Consider the following 25,886-nt stretch of genomic DNA (forward strand, 5'->3'; position numbering starts at 1 on the left):
GTGGTTAAGAGACCCAACTTCCATATGAGTAAACCCACTAACTAGCTTTTTTTTAACTGTTTGACTTGCTTTTACTTTCAACCAAAATTTAAATTTAGACTTGAAGATTAATTTCATAGGGCAACACGGCGGCGCAGTGGTTAGCGCGTGTGCGGCACAGTTCTGAGGTCGTGAAATCAAACCCCCTGTGTGGAGTTTGCATGTTCTCCTCGTGCTTGCGTGGGTTTCCTCCGGGCACTCCGGTTTCTCCCACATTCAAAAAACATGCATGTCAGGTTAATTGGCCGGTCCAAATTGTCCCTAGGTGTGAATGAGCGAGTGAGTTGTCTGTCCCTGTGTGCCCTGCGATTGGCTGGCAACCAGTTCAGGGTGCCCCCTGCCCACTGCCCGAAGATAGCTGGGATGGGCTCCAGCACCCCCGCGACCCTACTGAGGATAAGCGGTGCAGATAATGGATGGATGAATGGATCAATTTCATGATTAATATAAAATACAAAAGTCGAATTGATCTTTTAAAACAAATGTAGAACATAAATGGTTGAGCAACAAATGTAGACCGTCAATAGAACCGTCACACATGTTGTTCTTCTTAAGGGTTTAAAAAACGGAAAAACCTCAAATCAATGTGCATTTTCCACAGTTCACTTCCTTTTCTTATTTGCTGCGTGTATTCTCTGGCGCAACAGAGTTGCAGAAAGTAGGTGTAACGTGATGAAAGCAGGCGGGGTGAGCGAAAGAGAGAGAGCAAGAGAAAGAGCAGTCATACTGGTGTCGCTGAGCGCTGCTTTCAAACTTCAGCCTTCTTTTCAGCTTGGAACACATGTGGACCGACCCAATTGTCCACCCAAGAACACCTCCTTGGGAAGGTGAGTGATCATTTATTGTTTTTTAGCATTGGTTGTAAGAATTTCCATGTGCACTGGGGTATTTTAATTTGAGAATTTCTCAGTTTTCTTTGTTTTTAATTCATAACAATTTTTCTTAACTGTGTCAGTGGTGCAAGAGTTTCTAACAAAACTCAATTTATAAACTGTATTTTGGTGGCGTGAATTTTTGCTTTAAAAAAAGCTAAGTGTGAGTTCAATTTATGAACCCATGGGTCATAATCGCACCAAAACCTCATGAACTTTGCCTAGTAACAAGGCAAAACTAAAATATTGTATTGCTAATTATTGTCTCGCGCTTTCTTTCTATGGTAACTGTGTTTTATGTGCAAATAATTTATTGACAAATGATTAATCATAACAGATCTCCCAACAAACCTGGGTAACAGCTTCCAGATGTTTTATTGTTTTTTGTTTCAAAAAAGATTAGCCATGGGATCTGATGGACTTTTTAGGTAATTATTAGATTTAAAAAAAAAAATCATTATTTGTAAAAACATTTCTATTCAGTAACTTATATATTATTTCAAAGGCGCCTGGATACTGCAATAAATTAATTCAAAATAGATCATTACCCCAATAAGTTTCACAATCCATTACAGCTGACATATACGGCAGAATAGATCAAATTTATTCAAAAAGAAATTGTAACCAGTGTTGTAAGATATTTTTTTCTACACATCTCACAAAAAGTCAAGGGAAGTGTTGCATTCAGGTCAAATGTCAAGAAGAAACTAAAAACTCCCAAGAGCCTTCACAGGTTAATTTATCTTGCCCTTTTCACTTTTCCAGCTGTTGTTTTTTTGTCAATAGTGGCTCTTCCACAATTAAGCTGAAAAGCAAAGTTACCCGTGTTATTTTTTTTGTAATGACACCAAGATGACATCTAATTTCACACCTTTGGCATCTTGAGGCATCAAACAGGATGTTTTCGGGGGATGTGGGCAGTGAAGGTTGGCGTGTCATCAGCTTGAGTTTAAAATCACTCACGATCACTCCCGAAATCATTTGAGTTTGAATTAATTCTTAGTTTTAACTTTTTTTAAATTCCAATACTTGATGTAAATTTTACAATATTTCCTGGAAATCATTTCTTTAAACAAATGAATTAAAATAATGTTGATTCAAAATTAACCTATTAAGAAGGATTAACTGCTTGAATGATGTCAAGTCACATTTATTTTTATAGCCCTTAATCACAACATTGTTTCAAAGGACTGCACAGGATTACAATTACATCATCGCCTGATCTTAAACCAACATGCAGGAAAGGAAAAACTCAAAACTTCAGCGTGAGGAAAAAATAAACCTTGAGAAGGGGCCTAACAAGTGATGTTGTTTACTTTCATTAAATGCTAGAATATAAATCCATGAAAAAATAATTCAAAAAAATCTAAGAGTACAAATTGCTGTGAAGAGTATAAATAAGAATATAGCAAAATTCCCCCCCAAAAAAGGTCTTCAAGATAATCTTTTTTTCTGATTTTAGGATACAGTAGTATTTATTGACAATGATCACAGTAGTGAACATTGTAACGAGATAGGACATGGCACTCCAGGATAAACAAAGAAAAAACACATTATAAAGACTAAAAAAGTGGAAAATTTCATAAGAATGTCGGGATGAAGAGGCAAAAATGTTGAATTTCTAAAGTGGGAAGAGACATAATAAAATGAATGGCTTTCTGAATTTATATTCAATTTTGTAATGAAAACCAATTTAATATATTTATATATTGTTTTTTTTGGTTTGTTTCTTTGTTGTTGTAGTTTTTTTTCTTAGCCCCAAAAATACATAGGATCAAGATCAGCTTTTGAATTGCGCCTGCTTCTGTTTAGAACAGTGGAACATTCATTTAAAATGTTTATCAAATCAAGTTGACATATTATAGTTTTGCAGCATTTAAGATTCATCTTGAAATTAAAATAGAATATCTTCATGTTTTTGAGTATTGCGCATGGTACGCAAACATGGTCCCTCTCATCCACAGAATGTGTTGGTGAGAAAATCCTGACCATCCCTGCCCTTTAAATGAATCCAAGACCCCCAGGTTGCCTTCTGGAACATTTGGGAGCTGTTTAGATTCTCTCCAGTGACTCATCCATGAACGCCAGCATGGCCTGTGATGGGCTTTGTCACAGCATCACATGCAACGAGAGCCTGACTGTGAAGGACGACAGCAAGCCGGCAACAAGCATAATCATGTTCTTGGCCGGCGTGGTCGGGAACCTGCTGGCGCTTTTCATCCTCGGCGTGCACCGCAAAGAGCATCGCTCTACGTCTTCGGTCTTCTCCATCCTGGTGACTGGCCTCGCACTCACGGATCTGTTGGGCACCTGTCTCCTCAGCCCGCCAGTCTTCATCTGCTACGCCCGCAACGCGTCCCTCATCGGTTTGGGCGACGAGATCTTGTGCCACCTTTTCGGCTTCGCCATGAGCTTCTTCGGCCTGGCGCCTACGCTTATTTTGTGCACCATGGCAGTGGAGCGCTGCCTGGCCATCAGTCACCCGTACTTTTATTCGGTCCACATCCGGCGGAGCTTTGCCAAGGTGGCGCTTGTCACTATTTATTTCTTCTCCCTGGCTTTCTGCCTGCTGCCGTTTGCCGGCGTGGGCAAGTTCAGGCAATACTGCCCAGGGACGTGGTGCTTCATCGACATGGACGCTACGGGGGACACCAACTCCGAGCGGGTGCAGGCCTTCTCGCTGACGTACTCTTCCCTTATGGCGCTGATCATCCTGGCTGTGTTTGCGTGCAACGGGTCGGTGATCGCCAGCCTTTGCCAGATGCACCGCAGCCAGTTGATGCGACGAGGATCGGCATGCTCCGCGGGAAGAAGGAGGAAGCTGAGCCTGGCAATGTTCGGATGGGGCGAGGAGGAGATGGACCACTTGGTGCTACTGGCGCTCATTACTGTCATCTTCGCAGTCTGCTCTCTTCCCCTGACTGTAAGTATTTGCTTCTTCTTTTTTTTAAACATATTTTAAACAAAAAGTTTAAATTTGTCACTGAGAATTTCAAGGAGTCTTTGAAAAAGGTGGGGTGCGTCGTTTGAGGTGTCCTTGAAAAAAGTTGAGAGTAGAATATTTTTTTCTATTGAGTATGTGATAACAATGCCCTACTGGGTTCAAATTGCCCTTATGATTTCCCCCCTTGCCTTTCTGCTTTTATCTTGCTTTTAGCTTTACTGTTCCGGGTGGAACACCTTAGGTAGGAAGAATGGTTGGGATGTCGTGCACATCCCTGTATTTTTTTGTTTCTATTTGTTTGTGTAGCATGAAAATCGTAAAGGTAAGAAAAGACCTGCCTCAAGCTCAGTCCAAACGCCAACTCAGACAAAAAAAAGAGTTTAATCAAGCGTGTCTAAGAAATGCACATAGCGCACAAGAAGCCTGATGGAGGCTGCAATGATGATAAGCCAAAGATGGCGGGCTCGAGTAAAAAAGTTCCAAATTTCGTACAGCTCTTTGAAGAAACATGATCTGAAATATTGACATTAACTTATGGCAGCAAGGAATGCTTCAACCAATTATGTTCTATCTCTGCTCAGAAATTAAATGTGCAGATAGGAATGGACTTGGGCAAATGGTAAGAATTCAATCCATAGGGCTAATTTAAAAATCGATTCATCATCAAATTGAAAAGGAAAAGGACATTGTGTATTAATCGCAGCCTATTAGAGTTGAAAAGAACCTAATCAATTAAAAAAAACCTATTGATTTGGAAAGAGGATGAAATACAGGAACTATCATGAAAACGTGTTTTTTTTAAAAAATATGTGTGGGTCAGGAAATTTGTATTTAATAGCCATAACATGAGGCTAAACTTGAGTGAGCTGACATTGTCTGCCATCTTCTTGCTACTGGTACCCCCAAAAACCAAAAACCTTGACGAAAATAAATACAAAATAATTCCCTTTTTTGACGATTTTTACCTTTACATATTCGCAGAATTATTTTGTCTCGAGGCGTCATCGTTATTATTGCAAACTGGTTCAGTATCCTTCATATCGGCGCTCTCTCCCATCTCTGTTTGGAAACATAATCAGAAGACGTAATAATGATAACCGAAATATAACACTCAAAACATAATGCAATGTGATTTATAGGTCCAAGACCAATAACCACCTACAATAAATCCCATTTAGTAAAAATGTTTTGTCTGTTTTTGCTGGCTGATTAGACCTGGTGTACACTGTATTGTTGTTTAAAGAAAGACATGGCTCATAAAAATATCAAATTGTAGATTTAGAATTTTCTGTTTAAAATACATTTATGAATTAGGTCATTATTCTAGAGTGGTGTACAGGTCAGCAAAAGGTGACTTATGACCAGTGTCTAACCTTTATCAAGGTGGTACCAAAATCCAGATCCAGATTCATCATTTACCTTACACCAATGTAGTTCATGCCAGTTTTGGGTACCCCCTGAAAACACCTCATTAAGTCGAGGACCCGTTCTACAAAAATAGCTAATCTCTGATGGTCATTGCGATTCTCAGGAATTCAATTTCTAGACATGAGAAATCATTGACTTGATTGGTGTCTTTAAACATTTGATCGATTCATCCAAAATTCTTTAGAATAATGTATATCACAGCACGGCGGTGCAGTGGTTAGCGCGTGTGCGGCACAGTTCTAAGGTCTTGGGAACATCCTGTGTGGGTTCAAATCCAGCTACCGGACTTACTGTGCGGAGTTTGTATGTTCTCCCCGTGCTTGCGTGGGTTTCCTCCCACATTTCAAAGACATGCATTTCAGGTGGATTGGCCGGTCTAAATTGTCCCTAGGTGTGAATGAGTGAGCGAGTTGTCTGTCCCTGTGTGCCCTGCGATTAGCTGGCAACCAGTTCAGGGTGTCCCCTGCCCACTGCCCGATGAGTGCTGGGATGGGCTCCAGCACCCCCGCGACCCTACTGAAGATAAGCGGTGCAGCTAATGAGATGAGATGAGATGAGATGAGACGGTTCACAAATCCCTTAACCGCTTGTATCGTAGGGGCCCCATTTCCTGTGGTGTGTCTTGGGCAGCGATATACCTCGATGTAAACCACTCAGTGCCTTACACAAGACATATGTTTTAATGGTTGATTGTGTCTATTTAACCCAACTTTCATTAATTACAACCGGGTCATAACATTATATTATGATTTTGTAAGGTTACTTACAAGTTTTTTTTTTAGAAATGCATATCAGACTTGTGGCCATACACGCTAATCTTTTTCAGAAATCTTCTAGGCCTACAAAAGCTTAGTGACCTCTTACCTAGTGTAAATTTAAAGTATTGAATGCACAAAGTAGGAAGCATTGCATTATGTCGGTATAATATGGTAAAAACCTTTGTGAATAAGACGATAATCTGTCTGTGATTTGATGGAAATCATTTCTTTCCTGATGAAGACATAAGTTTTGGCGGCTTAGGCTTTTATCCAGGTGCCCACTTAAGTCTTTGTATTTTTGACAGATCCACAACGACAATTCAGGATAAATTCTAGGCCTCTTGAGGTCCACCATTTTCCTAAACTAGGTGGTGTTTTGGTGCAGGTGATTAGTTACACAATGTAACAAAGGGTAAAAAAGGTGTGCCTCGAGAATGTCACCCCATTCACCACACTAACACTCAGCCTGTGTGTTTGTATCCACACAAATCTTGAGCCATTAAATGCATTTGATAACAGTGCCATTAAAATGAAGACAGGTAAATCAGGTTGATCTGCGTCTTGTTTATACGCCAAAACCAAAACAGTTGTCACAGAGAAATCCATGCCTATGATATAAACACAATCCAAGTCTGTGATTCTTGAGCTTCATGTTCAGATCAGCGACAGAAGCATTAAAAGGATGTCTTCCTGCCCTTTGTTGTTCACACAAGGTCTCATGTTCTGTGGTAAACGCTGAAGACCGCCAAGCATGAGATCATACATGTGAAGTAGCTTGGAGGCCGGTTGGAGGGGAAGTTTGTGACATCATTTTCATTTGACGTCGGACTCTGATGCTCCAAAGCGGTTCTATTTGTCTGACTTTGTTCAGGTCGTCAACTGATTCGCTTTGTTCTTGTCAGGACGTTGGTCATGACTGATTTCCGAGACATGTTTTGCATGTTGCACGCATGTGGGTGGGAGAGGACGGTGGCGGTAGTGGGGAAGAATGTGTGCGCCAGCTGCAGCTTCTTGGCCTACACAAAATACGTTAAGACGATTGCTAACAGATGGCGACTGATTGCTGTTGATGAATGATTCGGCGATCAAAATCAGTGTTTTTCAGACTTTATCCTACAAAAGCTTTTCTGGTGTGCTGCAGCAAACTGTCCAATTTAATCTGCTGGTGACAACAAAATGCAAATTTGTCGCAAATACTGCACTGCCATGTGTTTGGGCTGTCATTCAATGTTAAGCAGAGCAATGGTACTATTATTCCTTATTTAGTAAGGGGCAACCTTTCACTATTCTTCATCAATATAAGTGTGGGGAAATAATATCTGTTGCAACACGTCAGTTGGGTTGAGCGAAAGGGGCTGGGAATCCCCTCCTTAGTATCAATCTCCCAGAAAGAGTCAATAATGTAAATGTGTTCTCGACTCTGGTATATATATATCTCTCTCTATATATATATATATATATAGAGATATATATATATATATATATATAGAGAGATATATATATATATATCTCTATATATATATATATATATATAGAGATATATATATATATATATATATAGATATATATATATATATATATATATATATATATATATATATATATATATATATATATATATATATATATATATATATATATATATATATATATATATATATATATATATATATATATATATATATATATATATATATATATATATATATATATATATATATATATATACACATATAGCTGGGATGGGCTCCAGCACCCCTGCGACCCTACTGAGGATAAGCGATCCAGAGATAATGGATGAATGGATAATATAATATAATATAATATAATATAATATAATATAATATAATATAATATAATATAATATAATATAATATAATATAATATAATATAATATAATAGAATAGAATATAATAGAATATAATAGAATATAATATAATATAATGTATGCTTATATGTAATGTATATTGTATATATAAATAATATCTGGAATTCAATTTGTTTGCAGATGGCATTAAAGCTTTCAATACCCTCCAAAATGTTTTATTTCTACTCATAGTATATCTTTGGGATTATTTTAAGGACATGTTGGTTTAAGATCAGGCGATGGTGTAATTGTAATCCTGTGCAGTCCTTTGAGACATTTTTGTGATTAAGGGCTATACAAATAAATGTGACTTGACTTGACAAAAGAGCTTTTAAAAAGGAGTAAAATGATTCCACTGACAAATTATACTGCTCATTTAAAGATTCATTTTTCTTACTTTAGTAGTAAAGAAAAATGTATTCAAAAACTAGAAAGAAAGACTAAAATAAGTTAAATTATTGGGAAAATCAACGAGGCAAAAGTATATCTGAGTGCGGTAAATACTAACAAATCCAAAGTGGCACTTGGAACTATGAAATTAAGAGTCAATTACCAACAACAAAAGAGTTAAAACAGAGAGTACATAATGGATCACTCATGTTAGGACCCTCTTTAGACTGAAAATGTCAAGAGACAATGCGCATGTCTAAATTTAAAGCAGGGATATCATCAAGTTGTCTCTTGAAGGCGCAGTTTTAGAGCAGGGAATTCTACTCAGTAGGCAAAACCATCATGCTAAATGAGAACTTTTTTCATTTTGTATTGAAATACTTTAGCTAAAAGTCATGTAAAATATTACAAAACATGTAAACATTTCTATGAAAGTGACAAGCTGTTATAATGTCAAGGAACAGTCGGACTTTGAAGTTAGCATATCATGACACTAGCAGGTGTCTTAAAAGGATGAATTGACCTACATCACTGCTTGTGGTTAGCTAGCACTAGCACCTCGGTGAAGGAAAACAAAGTATCCGCCAAAGCGGATTGATGCCAGTTAACAAGTTAAAAAAAAGAAAAGCACTGCAACTTAGATTTGCTTTTGTCTTAACCTCAACCCAGATTTTTTTTTTCATTTATCTGTACTTGATATTATGTTCTGTGCGCTTCCGTCTGCCTTCTTTCCAGTGTGGGAGCAGAGTTCCGGAATCAATGCTTTCTTGTGGCGTCTATTTCAGGGGGTCTCTATTGGGAATTTTATCTTCTCAGGCTTGTCACAGTAAATGCTTGATTGTAAAATATAATCCACTGCCAATTTCAAGCAGCTTTTCCTACAGTCGAGATAAACAACGCTCACAGTGTGATGACAGCAGACGGCTTGTTGAGATAAGACACCTTTAACTGATGTTGTAATCACAGATGGCCTGTGAAAGAATTTCTGATCTGTTTGCAAAACAGGCGTGTCATTCACATGCATCATTTTATATTCCACGCTATTAAGTTTATGCAATTATAGCTTTTTAGAACCCGGCCGAGCGGATCGTGTTACAAGGAAATACAATGCTTCTCTTGAATAACACTTAACAGTGTTTCACTGACAACTTTAACAGTAAAATTGAAGTGCGTCTGTCAGACATAATGGATGAGTCGTAAATGATACGTTAATATCCTGACGGGATAACATTACAGTCATTGAGCTTTCAACGGCATCCCGAAGGCACTCTGGTCTCATTTTATAAGGTAGAATTACGTTGATTTAATAAAAAACAAAAATAAATACCTCTTATCATTCCATTTATTATTTTCATCATGTTCATGATTATAGGGACAGGTACAGACTAAGTACACAGCCCACCTCCACGATCACCATCACTGCTGTATCCATAGAAACCACTTGATAATATTGCACTCAAAAACATGTTATTTGAAGGGGCCTGGATGCAGCGATACTCGTAAATTCCATCTTTTTTATTGAGGAAAGTTGCTTGTTTTTACCTGTGTGAATCATTAAGATAGGAACGCGCTGAAATGACTTGATCATTTTCTGTTTCACGATGCAAGGTTTCCATTTGCTGCTGCTGCTTTGTGAGTGACTCAGTCAGCACGCAAATATTGACTTAATTAAAGTTGGACCATGCAAACAAGCACAGAGTTAAAAGTGGAAGTGGCAGCAATAATGTGTATAATTAAGCTGATTGGTAAAGAAAGATTTGAGAGCAAAAATATCCAAGAATAAAGAAAATATTGCAGCTGCATAAATTCATTTTAAACAGTTTTTGAAGAAGATTGAATGCAATTGGGTTGTACTAAAAGAGTTTCATAGTATTTTTTTCAGCTACAAAGATTTACTACACTCAATTATGTAGTAACAATGATTGTGGTCAGCGTGTATAACGCGCACCCAAACATTGAGTTATTTTTAGATATAAAAAAAGTGCGACATACACTGCGGTCAATTATGGACAATTCATCACATCCACTACACAGCATTATATCCAGACAGAAGAGCAGCTTCAGCGACAGACTGCTGTCACTGTCTTGTACCACGGACAGACCGAAGAGATCTTTTCTTCCTCATGCCATGAGACTCTTTAACTCCACCCGGCGGAGTAAAGGCCCACATTAAACCACACCCCCTACATTGCATATTACCATACTTTTATTGCAGTGTGTATTTATGTAGCACTATTTAAATACTCTATACAACACGCTACAGTGGGTATTAGCACGTCATATTGGGTATTTGTATATTCCTTTTGCTTTATTATTGTATTGTTCTCAGCGAAGGGATGCTGCTGGAAATGTGAATTTCCCTGCGGGGATGAATAAAGTATCTATCTATCTATCTATCTAAATACGGTACTTATTCACAGTACCAGAGACAAATGTTAGAAAATGATGAAAAGTGAAAGTCATCCATTTTCCTCATGCTCAGGTATTTGAGGTTTTCCTTGCCCTCATGTAGGTTTGAGATCAGGGGGTGGTGTAATGGTAGTCTGTGCAGCCCTTTGAGACTTTTTGTAAATAATGCCCCAACGTGTTCATATTTGACCACTAAATAGAACTGTGTTCTCTGGTACAAGCAAGGGCCAGTGACAAACGGCACAGCGTGGCCGCAGGATGCCGGACAAACATGGCACCGACTTAAGTGGGGATTCCCTCGGTATAAAAGAAATGAAAATTTTTCGACCTCTGATTTTTTTTTATAAACATTAACATTTGTATGATAGTTTATGTATTTTGCCCAGTATCCAAATCAATGATTTTTGTTCTTTTACTGGATGAAAGTTTTGTGTTGTACGTACTGTCCCTTTAAGGGCTATACAAACATATGACTTGACTTGACATGAACATTATTGTCATGTATAATGGAAGCACACAGAACATTATTGTGTTTGTCTTGCTGTCGGTCACCCCTCTCGAGGCATATGACCAGGCTAGGTAGCTAGGTAGCTAGGTAGGTAGGTAGGTAGATAGGTAGATAGGTAGATAGATAGATAGTTGGATAGATAGATAGATAGATAGATAGATAGATAGATAGATAGATAGATAGATAGATAGATAGATAGATAGATAGATAGATAGATAGATAGATAGATAGATAGATGGACAGATAGGTAGGTAGAGAGAGAGAGAGAGAGAGAGAGAGAGAGAGAGAGAGAGAGAGAGAGAGAGAGAGAGAGAGAGAGAGAGAGAGAGAGCGAGAGAATGTATTATACAGCAAAAATGTAACTCATTTCTAACATGATGCGGAGCTTATTACATTATTTTTAGGGTGATACGATTCAAGTTAATGTATGTATTTGTGTTGGACAATGCACACAGTGTATAACGCGCACTCCTAATTTCAGATTAAAATCACGTATATAATTTTTTAAAAACTTTTTCTCAGCTCAAACTAAGCATTGTAAGTTACAAACATTCTTTTATAAATGTGGCCATGATTAAAAGTAATTATTGACATTAAACTATTAACACAATACCAACATGACATACGTACTTATTATATATTGAATATTTATTGCATGTTGTATTTTATTATTTGATTAAACAAATATAATTTGTTTTTATTTTGGAAAGGGTAATTCATCCAAAGCTTCAAAGGAAAAGGAAAAGTCAAATTACATTAAAAAAATACACATAAAATTAGACATGAAATGAAATGATCTGCATTTATATAGCGCTTTTCAAGTCAATGACTTCCCAAAGCGCTTTACATTGTGCTTCACATTTCCCAATAGCGGCCGTGATCTGTGCAGCCATGTAAGGCGCTAACCTGCTTATTGGGGGTATTGGGGGTTCAGTGTCTTACCCAAGGACACTTCGACATGTAACACGGACAAGCCGGGATTCGAACTGGGATCCCTTAATCCTAAGACGATCGCTCTACCTCCTGAGCTACTGCCGCCCCAAGACTAGCACTAACGTTACCCTAACCTTAAGCATTTAATTTCAGTAGTTCCTCCTTTAGAACTACGGGATGCACACATACCACACTTTAAGCTTTGTCTGTTTTATTACTGTCGAACGTAATCACTAACCTGATATAACTAGGACCATTCAAACAATTAACTCCACACGAGGTGAGTGTGAACCTACAATTTGCGCCACTGTTTCTGTAAACTTAACTCTTAAATGGCGCTATTAAATGGCGCTAATCTTATACCGCGAACACCAGGGAACAAAATGTACTGAACAAATGCGAAAAAATTACTCTCGCTGCTCATTTTTATACGGCAACCGGCAAACCCAAGATTCAGACATTTGTTTGGCAAGTCCAAATTAAATACACACTATTTACATAGCGGTTGCTGCTGGTTCTCTTGTTTCACTACATGTATCATCCTGCCAAATTATGTAAGAATGTAAAGAAGGAAAAACAAAGAAGTACTCTGTTTTTTGTGTGAAATGTGTATGGGGAAATGATACTTGTGTGGGCTGGTGTTCCGTATGATACGATTGAGCAAGAAGAGGATTTCAATTTGCGACCTTCAGAAAGTTGCAAATCATACATCTTAGCACTTGACAGGCTAAACAGGAAGCATGTGCAAACTCTGTTAATTGAAAAAATGGTTGAAAGTAGACACAAGAAAAACAAATCATTTTCAGATGGAGGCTGGAATGAATTCATGGCATTCCAATGATTTCCCAACCATTTGTAACCATGCATCTTTTTTTCCAAAGTGTGACACTAATGTGCAAGAGCACAGGCGTGGCTCAGGTGAGATTTGCACAGCACAAACTTGTCTTTGTTTGGCTCACTTTTGTTGTCTTGCAGCTGCCGCCTATTCAAGAATTAAAAGAGCATAAAAACAAAAGCCTCAGTGGGAGGAAAGAGGATTCTCGTAATGTGCCCTAAACAATTGGGGATGCCTCGTCTTTGTCTGAGGAAATTCTAGCCTCCATTCAGCGTGTTTACAAAAAAGAGAAGATGACTGCAAACATTGACTTGCGGACGGACTTGCTAGCATTTCAGTTGTGACTGTATTGACTTTAAGAACTAATGATCAGGGTAATGAGGTTAGGAGGTCTGAAGGTTTCCTTGGATTGGTGTTGAAAGGCTTAGAGGACACTTGATTGACAGCAGTCTCAACCAGGGGTCACTAATCTTTGTGAAGCTGAGAGCTACTTTTTTGTTACTAGTTAGGGTGAAGGGTCACCAGTTTGATATTTACTTTTAAAATAAGTTACTACTATGGTGTTCTATATTATTACTATGTTGTAATTATTGGAAGTGGGATCAAAATCATCTCAGTCAATCACTAATATATTTGCATTGTGTAAGGGCACTGAGTAATTTACATGTATAAGTTATAGGCTCATTTGAAAATAATTTTTGGAATAATTGATCTTGTATTCAAAATAACTGATCATGTCAATGAGTTCTCATGGTAAATGAAGAACAAATCTAGAAAATCACAACGACCCATCACTGGTGATCTATTTTCTCCTGACACCAAAATGGTAACCCCTGGCTTGCACATACCCAATATACGTTCTGTGCATTCCCTTCTCCTGTTTTGAAGCAACGCTGTATAAAAATGTAAACTCCAAATAATATCAGTGCTAGGTAACATGGATAGATGAAGGGCTGGATGAAGAAATAAATGTGACATTTGAAACTGGATTGACCAGACGTCCCAGTTTTGATATTTGTGTGCCGATTCCCAAATTTCGTTGCCAATACAACTATTTTGTTCAACTTTTGTCCAGGTTTTGTCTTTTTTTTTTTTAAATTGGTTTCCATCATAATTTATGTCTTGAAATGCATTAGAAACAAAAGTATACAAGTCCGAATTTACCTTTACTACCTAACAAGCATGACAAAATGTTATTTTTTTGTTATTTACGGTTCACGGATCCCTTAATCGCATGGGACCCTGGGGCACGAATGAGGACGCAACTCTGGACAGCTTTCTTCACTGTTGACCGTTCCCGACCTGTTTTTGGGTCGTTGGCACCAGTCCATTCCTCTATGTTGTCGGTCCAATTCTTTTTCGGTCTTCCTCTCCTCTTGCCCCTTTGGACTTTGCCCTGGAGAATTATGTTAGCTAGTTCTAATGATTTTCTGACCATACCACTAAAGTTTCTGTCTGTGCAAAGTTGACAACCATTTTTCGTAAGGCCTAATCTGCCCTCTGATGGTGTTGTGCACCGTTTCGTTTGTCACATGGGCCAAGTAGCTGATGCCAAGAGGTTTCCTGTAGCATCGCATCTCCCTGGCCTGGATTTTCTTTTCCAGTCTGCTGTGAGAGTCCATGTCTCGCAAGGGTAGAGGAAGATGGAAGTAACCAGTTTTTTGTTATATCGTATTTGAAACTTGAACAATATATGGGTCAAAAATTGGTCAATTTGAGGAAAGTACCAGTTCTGATCTTAAACACATTTGAGGCTAATGCAAATAACACACATGGTTTATTGATATTTTTTTTTCCTCCGGGTATTGCCGTCTTTACATATCACATTGTCAAATAACCAAATGAAGATACCCATCCCTAAAGCTAAATACTGTAAGAATGGGGGTTCCCTTATTTTCTTTGTACACTCGGCAAAATAAAAATGAATTCAAATGTGACCTATTATTCATGGTTATTGCAGTCCTACTAGCTTGATGCAACAGGTGATCGGGGCATGATCTGTTATTTCATCTCATCTCATCTCATTAGCTGCACCGCTTATCCTCAGTAGGGTCGCAGGGGTGCTGGAGCCCATCCCAGCAATCATCGGGCAGTGGGCAGGGGACACCCTGAACTGATTGCCAGCCAATCGTAGGGCACAAAGGGACAGACAACTCACTCACTCATTCACACCTAGGGACAATTTGGACCGGCCAATCCACCTGAAATGCATGTCTTTGGAATGTGGGAGGAAACCGGAGTGCCCGGAGGAAACCCACGCAAGCACGGGGAGAACATACAAACTCCGCACAGTAAGTCCAGTAGCTGGATTTGAACCCACACAGGAGGTTCCCAAGACCTTAGAACTGTGCCGCACACGTGCTAACCACTGCGACGCCGTGCTGCACATGATCTGTTATTAGTAAAGTTATTTAATTGACCTAGAGTGATATCATAGTGTCCTGGTTTTTAAAAGGAAAGTGTGAATGCCACAGCTCAATGTAAATATTGCTGTAATTTCTGCTTAATTTGATGGCAACATAATAACAACAACAACAATAACAATTTCCTTGTATTGTCATTCTGTGTAACAATGTACACAGAACGAAATGTCGATTGCACCCGACCCGTTGTAGCGAGCTGATGCAGCCGCAGCCAACAGAGGGCGCCGCCGACCACTTTTTAAGTCTTAGGAATGACTCGGCCGGGGCGCGAACCACCGACCTCCAACATGCTGCCTACATGATTGACAGATGATTACAAGTTATTAATCGAATAGATACATGAAAAATACAAAATAAGCACAAAGCAAGCTAGCTATATGTCCTGCTTTGATGGCCCTGTGTTTGACCCAAAAAAATCCCTGAACCACATTTACTAAACTTTAACGACATTCCATAAAGAAATACACAATCCTCTACTGAAAATGCTCTGAAAAGCACTTTTGAGATCACTGTTTACTGGCACTGTGAAAAATATTACAGCAATTATTTTGTTTTTTTTTATATAGAGCTTTCATTTCATTTTCCTTCTGCTGTCAGAAGTATATTATTTTTAGGGAGGGATTGGCACCTTGTGTTCTCTGTCTCAAAGGGTTTTTTTCGTTGGACTCTCCAGATCTATATTGTTTTTATTATTCACCAATGTGGCTCATGTCTTTGCTTACTTCCTGCTGACTCTGAAGACTTTATGTGTCAATAATCGATGTCAAATTTGTAATTGCTGTAATTGCACAGAAAAATAGTCATATTTGTTTTGATACATTATCCAGTGTTTATGTTTATTAAACTAGTTTGAGTAAATCCATAATACATGTCTTTGAAGTATAATGTGGGTCAGAAAAAGTGTTTATCCACTTAGTCATGCTTCAATCTTCTGCATTCTAAGCAAGTCAACAGAAGTTGAGTCATTTTTCTCAAAATAATCATACTCATCTTGGATGTTGGGCATTTATCTCTTTGGGTTTCGGGGTATTGTTCTGAGATCAAAATGATTGCAAAACATTAGTGATGCTCAAAAATGAAAAACAGATATCTCACTATTGTCAAGGGTGTTGTAAAGTTGCTTGTCACAGAATAATTATGTGATAAAGCTACAAGACCTTTGGGAGCTTTAACTTTAAACCATCTACTACGAGCCAACAGGCACATTGTCAACTAATACGCCCCCATTTAAATATTTTCTCTCTATCCAGCCTACTCATAAAACTTTATTAAATTGGCCAAATGATAGGGACTCATATGTTTTATTTTCCTCTACAGGATGTATTTGAGTCCTTTGGCTAAGATGAAACTAGATTAAATCTCAGTGCATGCTCTGGGGTTTTACCGTATTGCTGTCTGACTGTGACGTAAAAGACACAAGTACATCACCACGTCAACTTAATTTTTCTCTAGTAATCTCCTTCAAGGCTCTTTTACACTACACTGTTACAGCTCACTTCACCTCGTCTTTGTTGGTTTTTATTATAAAAAGTACCTGGTTCTTTGTAACTGGCACTATAGATTTTGGTACCACCTCTGCCGGTACCACCACCACGGCCCCGGGATTAAAAAGTAACGTCAGTCACTGCCAACCACTGATTGGTCAGAGAGGATCTTCCTTTGATAGCACTAGCTGAAACCAAGCTGCCGATGTGTGTCTGTGTATTACCTAACCCTCCCCCCCCCAAAAAAAAATTCGGGTTATGGCTACCAGTAATTCCTCTCCGTGGTCATTTGGCGAAGTGTAGTCAATGAAAAGATCCAGGGAGAGATTGATGGTACAAAATGGAAGTGGTTTGAACAGCTGGAAATTAAGAATATCAGGAGACAAAGCGATGAAGATGCAGAAGAGAGGCTGCAGAGTTGGCTCAGAAGCTAGGCTACATAAACAACCGCACAAGCCGGCATTACTGAGCATATTCCTCTCAAATGTCAGGTCCCTGGCACTTCTTCCGACACCTTTGAGTTTCTTATTCTCTGAGACTAGGGATCTACAGTGCCTGCTGGGCCCTCAAAAAAGTAAGAAAGACAAATACTGTAATCCCTCATTTGTCACAGTTGATAAAAACCAGAACACTCCCCCTCTAACCCCCCTGGATATACAAAAATCGGCGAAGTGCCGCCCCCCATTTTTAACATGCGCTCTGCCGACCCATGCTCACAACAATCGTTGACCAAGGATAACAGATTGCAAGCACACAGGAGCTCTTATTTTGGGAGAAATGAGTGAAGAAAAGGGAGCATGACCCTGTTCTCCCCAATAGTTGACTGTCAAAACAGTGCAGTTAATATTACACAGGCCATCATGATACGCTTCAGCGGCCTGAATTGGGAAAAATAGTGCTCTTTGCCAGCTACTGCTCTCAGCAATAGTCAACGGAAAAAAATTGATCTCCGCCAAAGCAGTGCAGTTAATTTTAGACGGGCCAGTACAACACGCCTCCCGACAAAATGGCCTTCTTCCAGGACTCACTCATAGTAATAAGGGGTCAGAGATAATCGCTTGCGGCCACAACAGTGCATTTCATTTCAGGTGGGGCAGCACGGCATGGCTCCCGACAAAGGTCTTCTTCTACCGCACTCTGCATGCAGCATTAAGCGATTGGGGTTAATGGATTGCGCCTGCACAAGTGCAGTTCATTTTCGGCAGAAATAGAGTAATTGCAAGAAAGTACCACTCGCCTGACAGAAGTTCGCTTAACTAGTCCCCGCTCACAGCAATATGCAATTATAATTAATAAATTCTGGCCGAACAACAAAAAAGCAGCCAATACCCCCCAAAATGCCTCTGTTTACAATCGTGGCTAATGGATCGTGGAATATTTCCCAACCCACGATGCATTGAGGCCACATAGTAGCGAGCAATGACAGTACATTTTTTATAAGGATGACACCTCGACCATTTTTACATTATCATCATGTAGAAGCCGATATAAAAGGGCAACAAAACTGAGCTATGAAACATATCAAAATACAAGAAAAAAATTGTTGTTCAACAAAAAAAGACCCTGAATGTTTTTTCTCTACTCAATAAAATTGCCTCGCCTCCAGTGCGCACAATTCTAAACAATTGAATTTCGAAACAAGCGCGATATCCATTCTGTGTTCGCAGTGGCCCGGCCGGTATTATCGTAGTACAAGCGTGAAGCAATAAAAATCCGGAGAGGACAGTTTGTGGTGAAATACAACACTCAAATTAAATAAAAACATATTAGTACTTTGTGCTTTGAGGGGGGCACGATTGTTTGAGATGGTCTTGTGCTTTTCACTCCAGTGCAAGTGACATTTCAAAAACACTTCAACTGTGGAATTGTATGTTAAATAGGAACAGAAGTTTGATATGCAACAGTTCTTTAAATCAAAACAAGCCTTGCGTTTGCTGTTAGTTCCTTTTTTCTTAAAAAAATCTTGTCATTAACTCCTCTTTGTTTAAAAATGTCTCAAACATCTAGTACTAATTTTCTTACACTAAATGTACATGTTTAGTATAAAATATAAAACATTTATTTCACCATACTTTTTTGGATACATGATGTATTTTTGAATTATTTGTATTTACTGAAAGCGCATGCTAAAAAGCACAAGGAAGTATCAAGACTATGTAGACTAAAGTGACCAAAACGTCCCATTTTGCCTTTGGCACCCATAGCAGTAAGATGGCGGACAATAATGTCAATTATGTGAATATTATGTATGTATGTATGTATGTATTATGTAAAATAAATGTTAATTTCTTGACCAACGAATATTTTAATAATATCCATTTAAATGATCATGTATTTTGCTGTTTAGATAAATAATGTTTTTTTAAATGAATGACATTTCTTTACCACTAGGAGGCATTAAATACAGTTGTCCCTTTATAAATCATTTATGCCACCAATCTTTGAAATCATATTTTTTTTTTGCCATTTAGTACTCTACGTTGCAAAAAATATAGAAAAAGTAGAATTTATAGAAAAATGTTCAATTCCCTAGTTTTGATAGCAATTACAGCCCTTATTTCTTAAAGGTCCCTTAATATTATTCATTAAATATTTTAAAAATTATGTAATTAAAATTACCTTATTTTCTGGACTATAAGGCGCACCTGAAAACTAAAAATACACAGATGCGCTTTATAATCCGCTATACTTTATATATCGGAAAAAAGTAAATAAGATTAGAAAGGCACGATTACAATTAAACGTTATCATTTACGGTAATGATTTATGAATTAATCCATTTTTTGTGATTTTATAATGTTAGTTTATATTCTAAGAAGGCATGTTTTATTTTCTGACATTTTTTAAAATGCAATCCCAATTCTTACAGCAGTTTGAATTTCATGCTACTTATAGGCAAGGTTTACGGAAGACTGTTGTTGCAGGTGTGCTTTTTAATCTGGTGCGCCATGTATATAAAACTTTTTCGCAAAAATATTCATTTCGCTAGATGCGCCTTATAATCCAGTGCATCTTATAGTCGAAATATATAACACATTTTCATATAGAATAAAAAGAACAATAGATAACACACAAAATACTGTGTGGTGTACACTATTGCTATTTTTTACTGTCCACAAAATACTATTTTAATATATACAAGAACATAATTGTTCAAAAATGTTATTCAGCGAATGTACTCAAAGCGCTGGATAAAATGAGATGAGAAATGAGACATCGCCTCTAAATGTGTTCTTTGCATGAAAAAATCCCACTTTGGTATCTGCTTCTGATGCTCATGCTTGAATGTAAAATCAGAGTCCTCTTGAGACCTCTCGTCTCATAATTACTCATCGTTTGAGGTCTACCTCAAAAGTCAAAGATTTGTTCTTAGTGCTCCACCACTTAAAGAGGGAGATTTTGATGTGATTAAGTCTGTTTTCTTCCCCAAATATTTTAATGCTGCATTACTTTCCTCCCACTGAAAAAGTCAACTTAGTCATGCCGACAACAAAGAAGCAGGAGAAAAACAAAACCAACGGAATCAAAAGGCAGATAATTACCACCAGGCATTGTGGAAGCTTTGTGGTTTGGGGATTGTTGGCCTCAGGAAAACTCTTGCTAATGTTTACCAGCCAATGGCAGAGACTTTTTCCTCAGTAGCATCCCTCACTGTACTGGATCCAACCTTTGTTTTGCTAAAACCATTGTCCCAACAGACCCGCCGGGCAGCATTCACTGGTTTACCCCTGCCACATCATACAGGTGCCCTGCCCATTCCTTAGAACACGTCTAAACATCCCACTATCCTTTTACAACACCTCGCAGTTTTTACAACAGTTTTGCATTAAGTTGGCAGAAGGTAGAGGGGTCAGAGGAGTTAGGGCAGGAAGAGAGGTTAGAGTCCTGACAGCCTGATGGAGGAAGCTGTCCTTTAGCCTGCTGGTTCTGGCTCTGACACTCTGCAGTCTTTTTTCTCATGGCAGCAGGTTGAAGAGGCTGTGAGATGAGTGGATGGGGTCACCTGCAATCCTGGTGGCTTTGCGCGTAAAACAGGGGTTGTATATGTCCAGGAGGGGCGAGAGGGGGACACCAATGACCTTTTCCGCTGTTCTCACGATACGCCATATTCATTTGATAGTGAGTTGTCCAAACTTCTGAGCGGGACCTTGAAAAAGCGGTTTATAAAGAAAATGATGAAAATATGGTTGGGTCTAATCACAACTTATGTCTGTAATTTTGGCTCTCAACAACCAGCTCCTGTATCGGCTCTCATTCCATCGCGTGATGCGGAAGTAGTTAAGTATGCCTCTAAAAGGATCTTTGTGTCTCCATACTATTGTAAATGATGCTCACTAAAAGGCCAGTAATGTGTGGGTGGATGTGCAATTGCAGCCTCAAAGATCCCCAGAAAGCAAATCTGTGAAGCGCTCTCCAGGGTTGGAACTGGTTAATGGCAGACAGCGGAACTCGCAACGTCGTCCATTAGCGAGTTTCATTTCTTGGAAGTTGCACCCGTCTTCGCAAGCCTGTGTGACGCAACCCGGACGGAAAGCGCCAAACTCGCAGAGTAGTTCGAAGCATGGCCAGATGCCCTGCAAGGTGCGCGCGCAAACGAAGTCATGGCTCACCGTAGAAATAATTGGTGGAAAATATTGATTCATGTGTTTGCTGATTTGACCATGTTGCAGTGCACTTACTGGTTGCTGTGGACGATGGCATTAGTGGACGCGTCATTACTTAAGCTAATCACACCAATGGAAGGGAAAGAACATCTACTCCCCATGTTTTGTTAAATTCTGCAAGTTTTTCAGCCAAATGATGACTTTCCATTTGCTTTAAAATAGGGGGTCTCAAACTCAATTTACTAGGGGGCCGCCAGCTGAGGTTGGGCCAAATAAAAAATACTGACACGCAAAGAGACCGAACAACGGCATTTTTCGACTCATATTTTAGCCCAGCTTTTCACAAGGTTTTTGTTTTGTAGGTTACACGTAGCAGCATGATGGCGGACATTTATGTTAGCTCCCTGTAGGTGAGCCTCATGTTATTACAAATACATTTCTTGGCCTACAAGCCTTTAAGAAAATGAGAGCTTTTCTGAGAGTTTGTGTATTTTTGCTTGATATTCGAATTAATATTGATGTTTTAAATAAATATGTTTTGTAGCCACTAGCAGGTCCTACATAATACACACTGTCCATTAAAAAGAAAAAAAACAAACTTAAGAATTATCAAAATTTTGAGAACATATTTTGATCTTGTTTAAGCTTATATAAACCTCAATGAATTTAATACTTTTTTAATTTAGATTTTTTTCTCGCTGCTAATTTTGACTGAACATATTAACTGACATCTTTTTATAATAACTTTATTCTTAGTTTACCTATTATAAATAAACAAAAATATTATTTATTACATACTCATACTTATTTCCATGCATTTTATTTTTTTTAAACATTGTTATGTTTCTCTCTTCCCTCTCTCTCTCTCTCTCTCTCTCTCTCTCTCTCTCTCTCTCTCTCTCTCTCTCTCTCTCTCTCTCTCTCTCTCTCTCTCTCTCTCTATATATATATATATATATATATATATATATATATATATATATACACACATATATATATAAATATGGCAGTGCAAGAAAGCAATATATAAACTGTAGCATAGAAATAAAAAACATGTTATTGTCTTACCTTAACTTATATTTGTAGTCTTTGCGAAGCTCCTTTTAAGTAAAAGATTAATAGGTAGGAAATCTTCCATCATGAAAAAAAGGCCATGCAATGAAAAAAGAAATTACTGGATGGCTTGACTTGCAGTTAGCTTGCTGATACTAAGACTAACTCTATTGTTTAGGATTAGGGTGTGCCAAATCACAATCTTTTGTCTGACTATCGCCCTCTGCCATGAGGATAGAGAATTGCATGCCTCACGCTCAGCACAGTTATACGCGATTTACTAATGCACTATTAAAATTCATAGTATACTGTAAAAAGATACGATAGATTTGAAAAGATTGAACAGTATGAAGTTAAATGGTAAATAATCCATCCATCCATTATCTGCACCGCTTATCCTCAGATAAGTTTAGGGGGGAGCCCATCCCAGCCATCTTTGGACAGTGGGCTGGGGACACCCTGAACTGGTTGCCAGCCAATCGCAGGGCACACAGGGACAGCCAATTCGCTCGCTCATTCACACCTAGGGACATTTTGGACCGGCCAATTAACCTAACATGTTTTTGGAATGTGGGAGGAAACCGGAGTGCCCGGAGGAAACCCACGCAAGCACGGGAAGACATGCAAACTCCACACAGGAGGTTGGATCGCATGACCTCACTGCGCCGCCTGCTGCCCTATGGTAAATAATTTGAACACTAAATACTTATAAACATTTCATATACTGTATCGCCATGATTAAAGTTGAGGCAATGCCTCTCCTGCCTCCCCTGACTACCCATCACTGCTTCTGTAAGGAAAGCATCTCATTTCTATGGGTGAAAGGGTATCATTCTTCATTATTTTATTTTATTTATTAATTTATTCAATTTTAGTTACCAGAGTTATTAGATGATCCCCCCCACCCCGCCTGATTCCAACTCTTAATGCTGAGTATTTAATTCATTTTTGGAAACTTCACAGACTTTACGCAAACCATGTCGAATCCCAAATGTTCCATCAGAGCACTTCAAAATTAAGTGTGTGGATGTTTGAGGCAGGGTCAGGAAAACATCTCTTGGACACACAGTTATAGTTTGTGGATGTTTTTCGACCATGACAGGATGATAAATGAACACGCATGCACATACAAAGGAAAGTTTATTTTTCCCCCTCTGAGCACCCTCCCGATACCAAACCGTGTCTTTCTTGGCCTCGGCTGCATCAAGCCTCAGGCCAAACACATTCATATTGTGGTGTTTAAATACCACCTGACACCTTAGCGATTTCTTTCCACTCCACAATTTGGCAGTTGAGATTTGTGTCCTGCTAAGAATCTTGTGGAGGACCATAAGAGGCTGGGTGGCATCAACTAATGGAGGTGAAGGCGCAAGGGTGGCAAAGCTCGTGAGACGCATTCTGGCAACTGTTTATGATGGATGATGACACTTGCTTTTAAGACAACAAATTACTCAATCCCGTGGCTGGAAAATACAGTGCATAATGCAAGCAATAGAAATGTTCTATAACGACGTTTCTTGTTTAACATTTAAAACAAGACGAATGACAGCTACCACTATACATATTTTTGTACCATTTTCTACAAGAGCTGTTTCTTAATCTAGAAAATCTAGATAAAAGATAAATAAAGATTAAAGTGGGAAAAAAGGAAGGCAAACTTGTTTGACAACTGCATTGTCTTATATATATATATATATATATATATATATATATATATATATAGGGCAGCACGGCGGCGCAATGGTTAGCGCGTGTGCGTATTTAGGGTTCAAATTATTTGCCAGGGCAGCAGGCGACGCAGTGAGGTCATGCGATCGAACATCCTCTATGGAGTTTGCATGTTCTCCCCATGCTTGCGTGGGTTTCCTCCAGGCACTCCGGTTCCCTCCCACATTCCAAAAACATGCATTTCCGGTGGATTGGCCGGTCCAAATTGTCCCTAGCTGTGAATGAGCGAGTGGAGGGTTGTCTGTCTCTCTGTGCAATGCGACTGGCTGGCAACCAGTTTAGGGTGTCCCCTGCCCACTGTCCCAAGATAGCTGGGATGGGCTCCAGCACCCCCGCGACCCTACTGAGGATAAGCGGTGCAGATAATGGATATATATATATATATATATATATATATATATATATATATATATATATATATATATATATATATATATATATATATATATATATATATATATATATATATATATATATATATATATATATATTATATTATATTATATTGTTTGTATAGCCCTTTATCACAAAAAGTCTCAAAGGAGTGTACAGAGCACAACAACAACAACCAAATAACTAGTAAAATGTAACATAAGCTATATGGAACATTTTTGTAGGAACAGGAATATTTTAAGCAAAATATGAAAAAAGTAAATACATAGAATCCAAATGCAAAATATGATAATATTGTAATGGAACGTTCATTGTCGGGTAAAAAAATAAAAGGGAGTCAAAACCATCTAAATAGCCAGATCCAAAACTAGAAGGCTAGCTAGAAAGGAGGCCAAAATTTAGCTTGATGACTAGCAAAAAAAGATAAAATGTTAGCTAGGTAGCATGCAAAGAAAATGTAAAAAGCTATATATCTTCAAGTACATGTGGATGGAGCCAAAGTCAAATACTTTCTCTTATAAGTATGTGTTAACGATGCACAACAGAGGTCAAAGAGTCTTATGCTTCATTTTCCTCTGCGCCTATCTGCTTTTATCTTACTTTTATCAGACTTGTTTCATGAAGAACACATTAGTTTCGAAGAAAGAGGGCTGGAGGGAGTGCTGGAGAGAGATGTCATGCTCCTTCGTCTCTGTTGTTTTTTAAATGTTTTCATTTCTTGGTATGGTAACAAAAAAGGCCTGCTTCTAGTAAAATCCAAACGCCAATCAAAACCCTCAAAAGAATGAAAATAGAAGGGAGTGCATCCAAAATAATGGATTTGTTTGCACGCAAATCATGAACAGGCTGCCTGAGGCTGCAATTTTGACTTATTGCCAGGAGATGGCAGCAGAGAGTACAAACTTTTCAAATCCCACATCTCACCTTCAAGTGATCCTACATTTTGGGGGGGCTTGGTTGAGGATGAATTTCTGTTCTTTTTCACAATCGTGGCGGATGACTAAGTACCATTTTTCCTGTCATATCCACTCAAACCAAATCGGCACACAAAGAAGACAAATCGCTTGTGAAAGTCGAAGTTCAACGTCACCTCAAGTCAAGGCTGTGACTTCCATAGAACAGAAGTGGGCGTTGTTTTGCTTCCACTTTTTGGAACATATGACACATTTTGGGTGACAAAGCTTTTCCGTACGTTCTCTAGTTGTGTATAATGCTTGA

General features: G+C 38.5%; 1 protein-coding gene across 1 annotated transcript in view; it reads left to right on the forward strand.

Moving 5' to 3' along the window:
• Positions 1-724: 724 nt before the first annotated feature.
• Positions 725-25,886, forward strand: part of ptgir (prostaglandin I2 receptor) — a 30,654-nt gene continuing 5,492 nt past the window's right edge. The window contains exons 1-2 of the mRNA XM_088345495.1: positions 725-866; positions 2,876-3,834. Of these exons, the coding sequence (XP_088201621.1) occupies positions 2,989-3,834 (846 nt within the window). The 5' untranslated portion in view covers positions 725-866; positions 2,876-2,988. The remainder of the gene's footprint in view (positions 867-2,875; positions 3,835-25,886) is intronic.

This window comes from Urocampus carinirostris, chromosome 10 (genome assembly GCF_059441175.1).
Source record: "Urocampus carinirostris isolate Australia breed hairy pipefish chromosome 10, RoL_Ucar_1.0, whole genome shotgun sequence".
NCBI lineage: Eukaryota > Metazoa > Chordata > Actinopteri > Syngnathiformes > Syngnathidae > Urocampus > Urocampus carinirostris.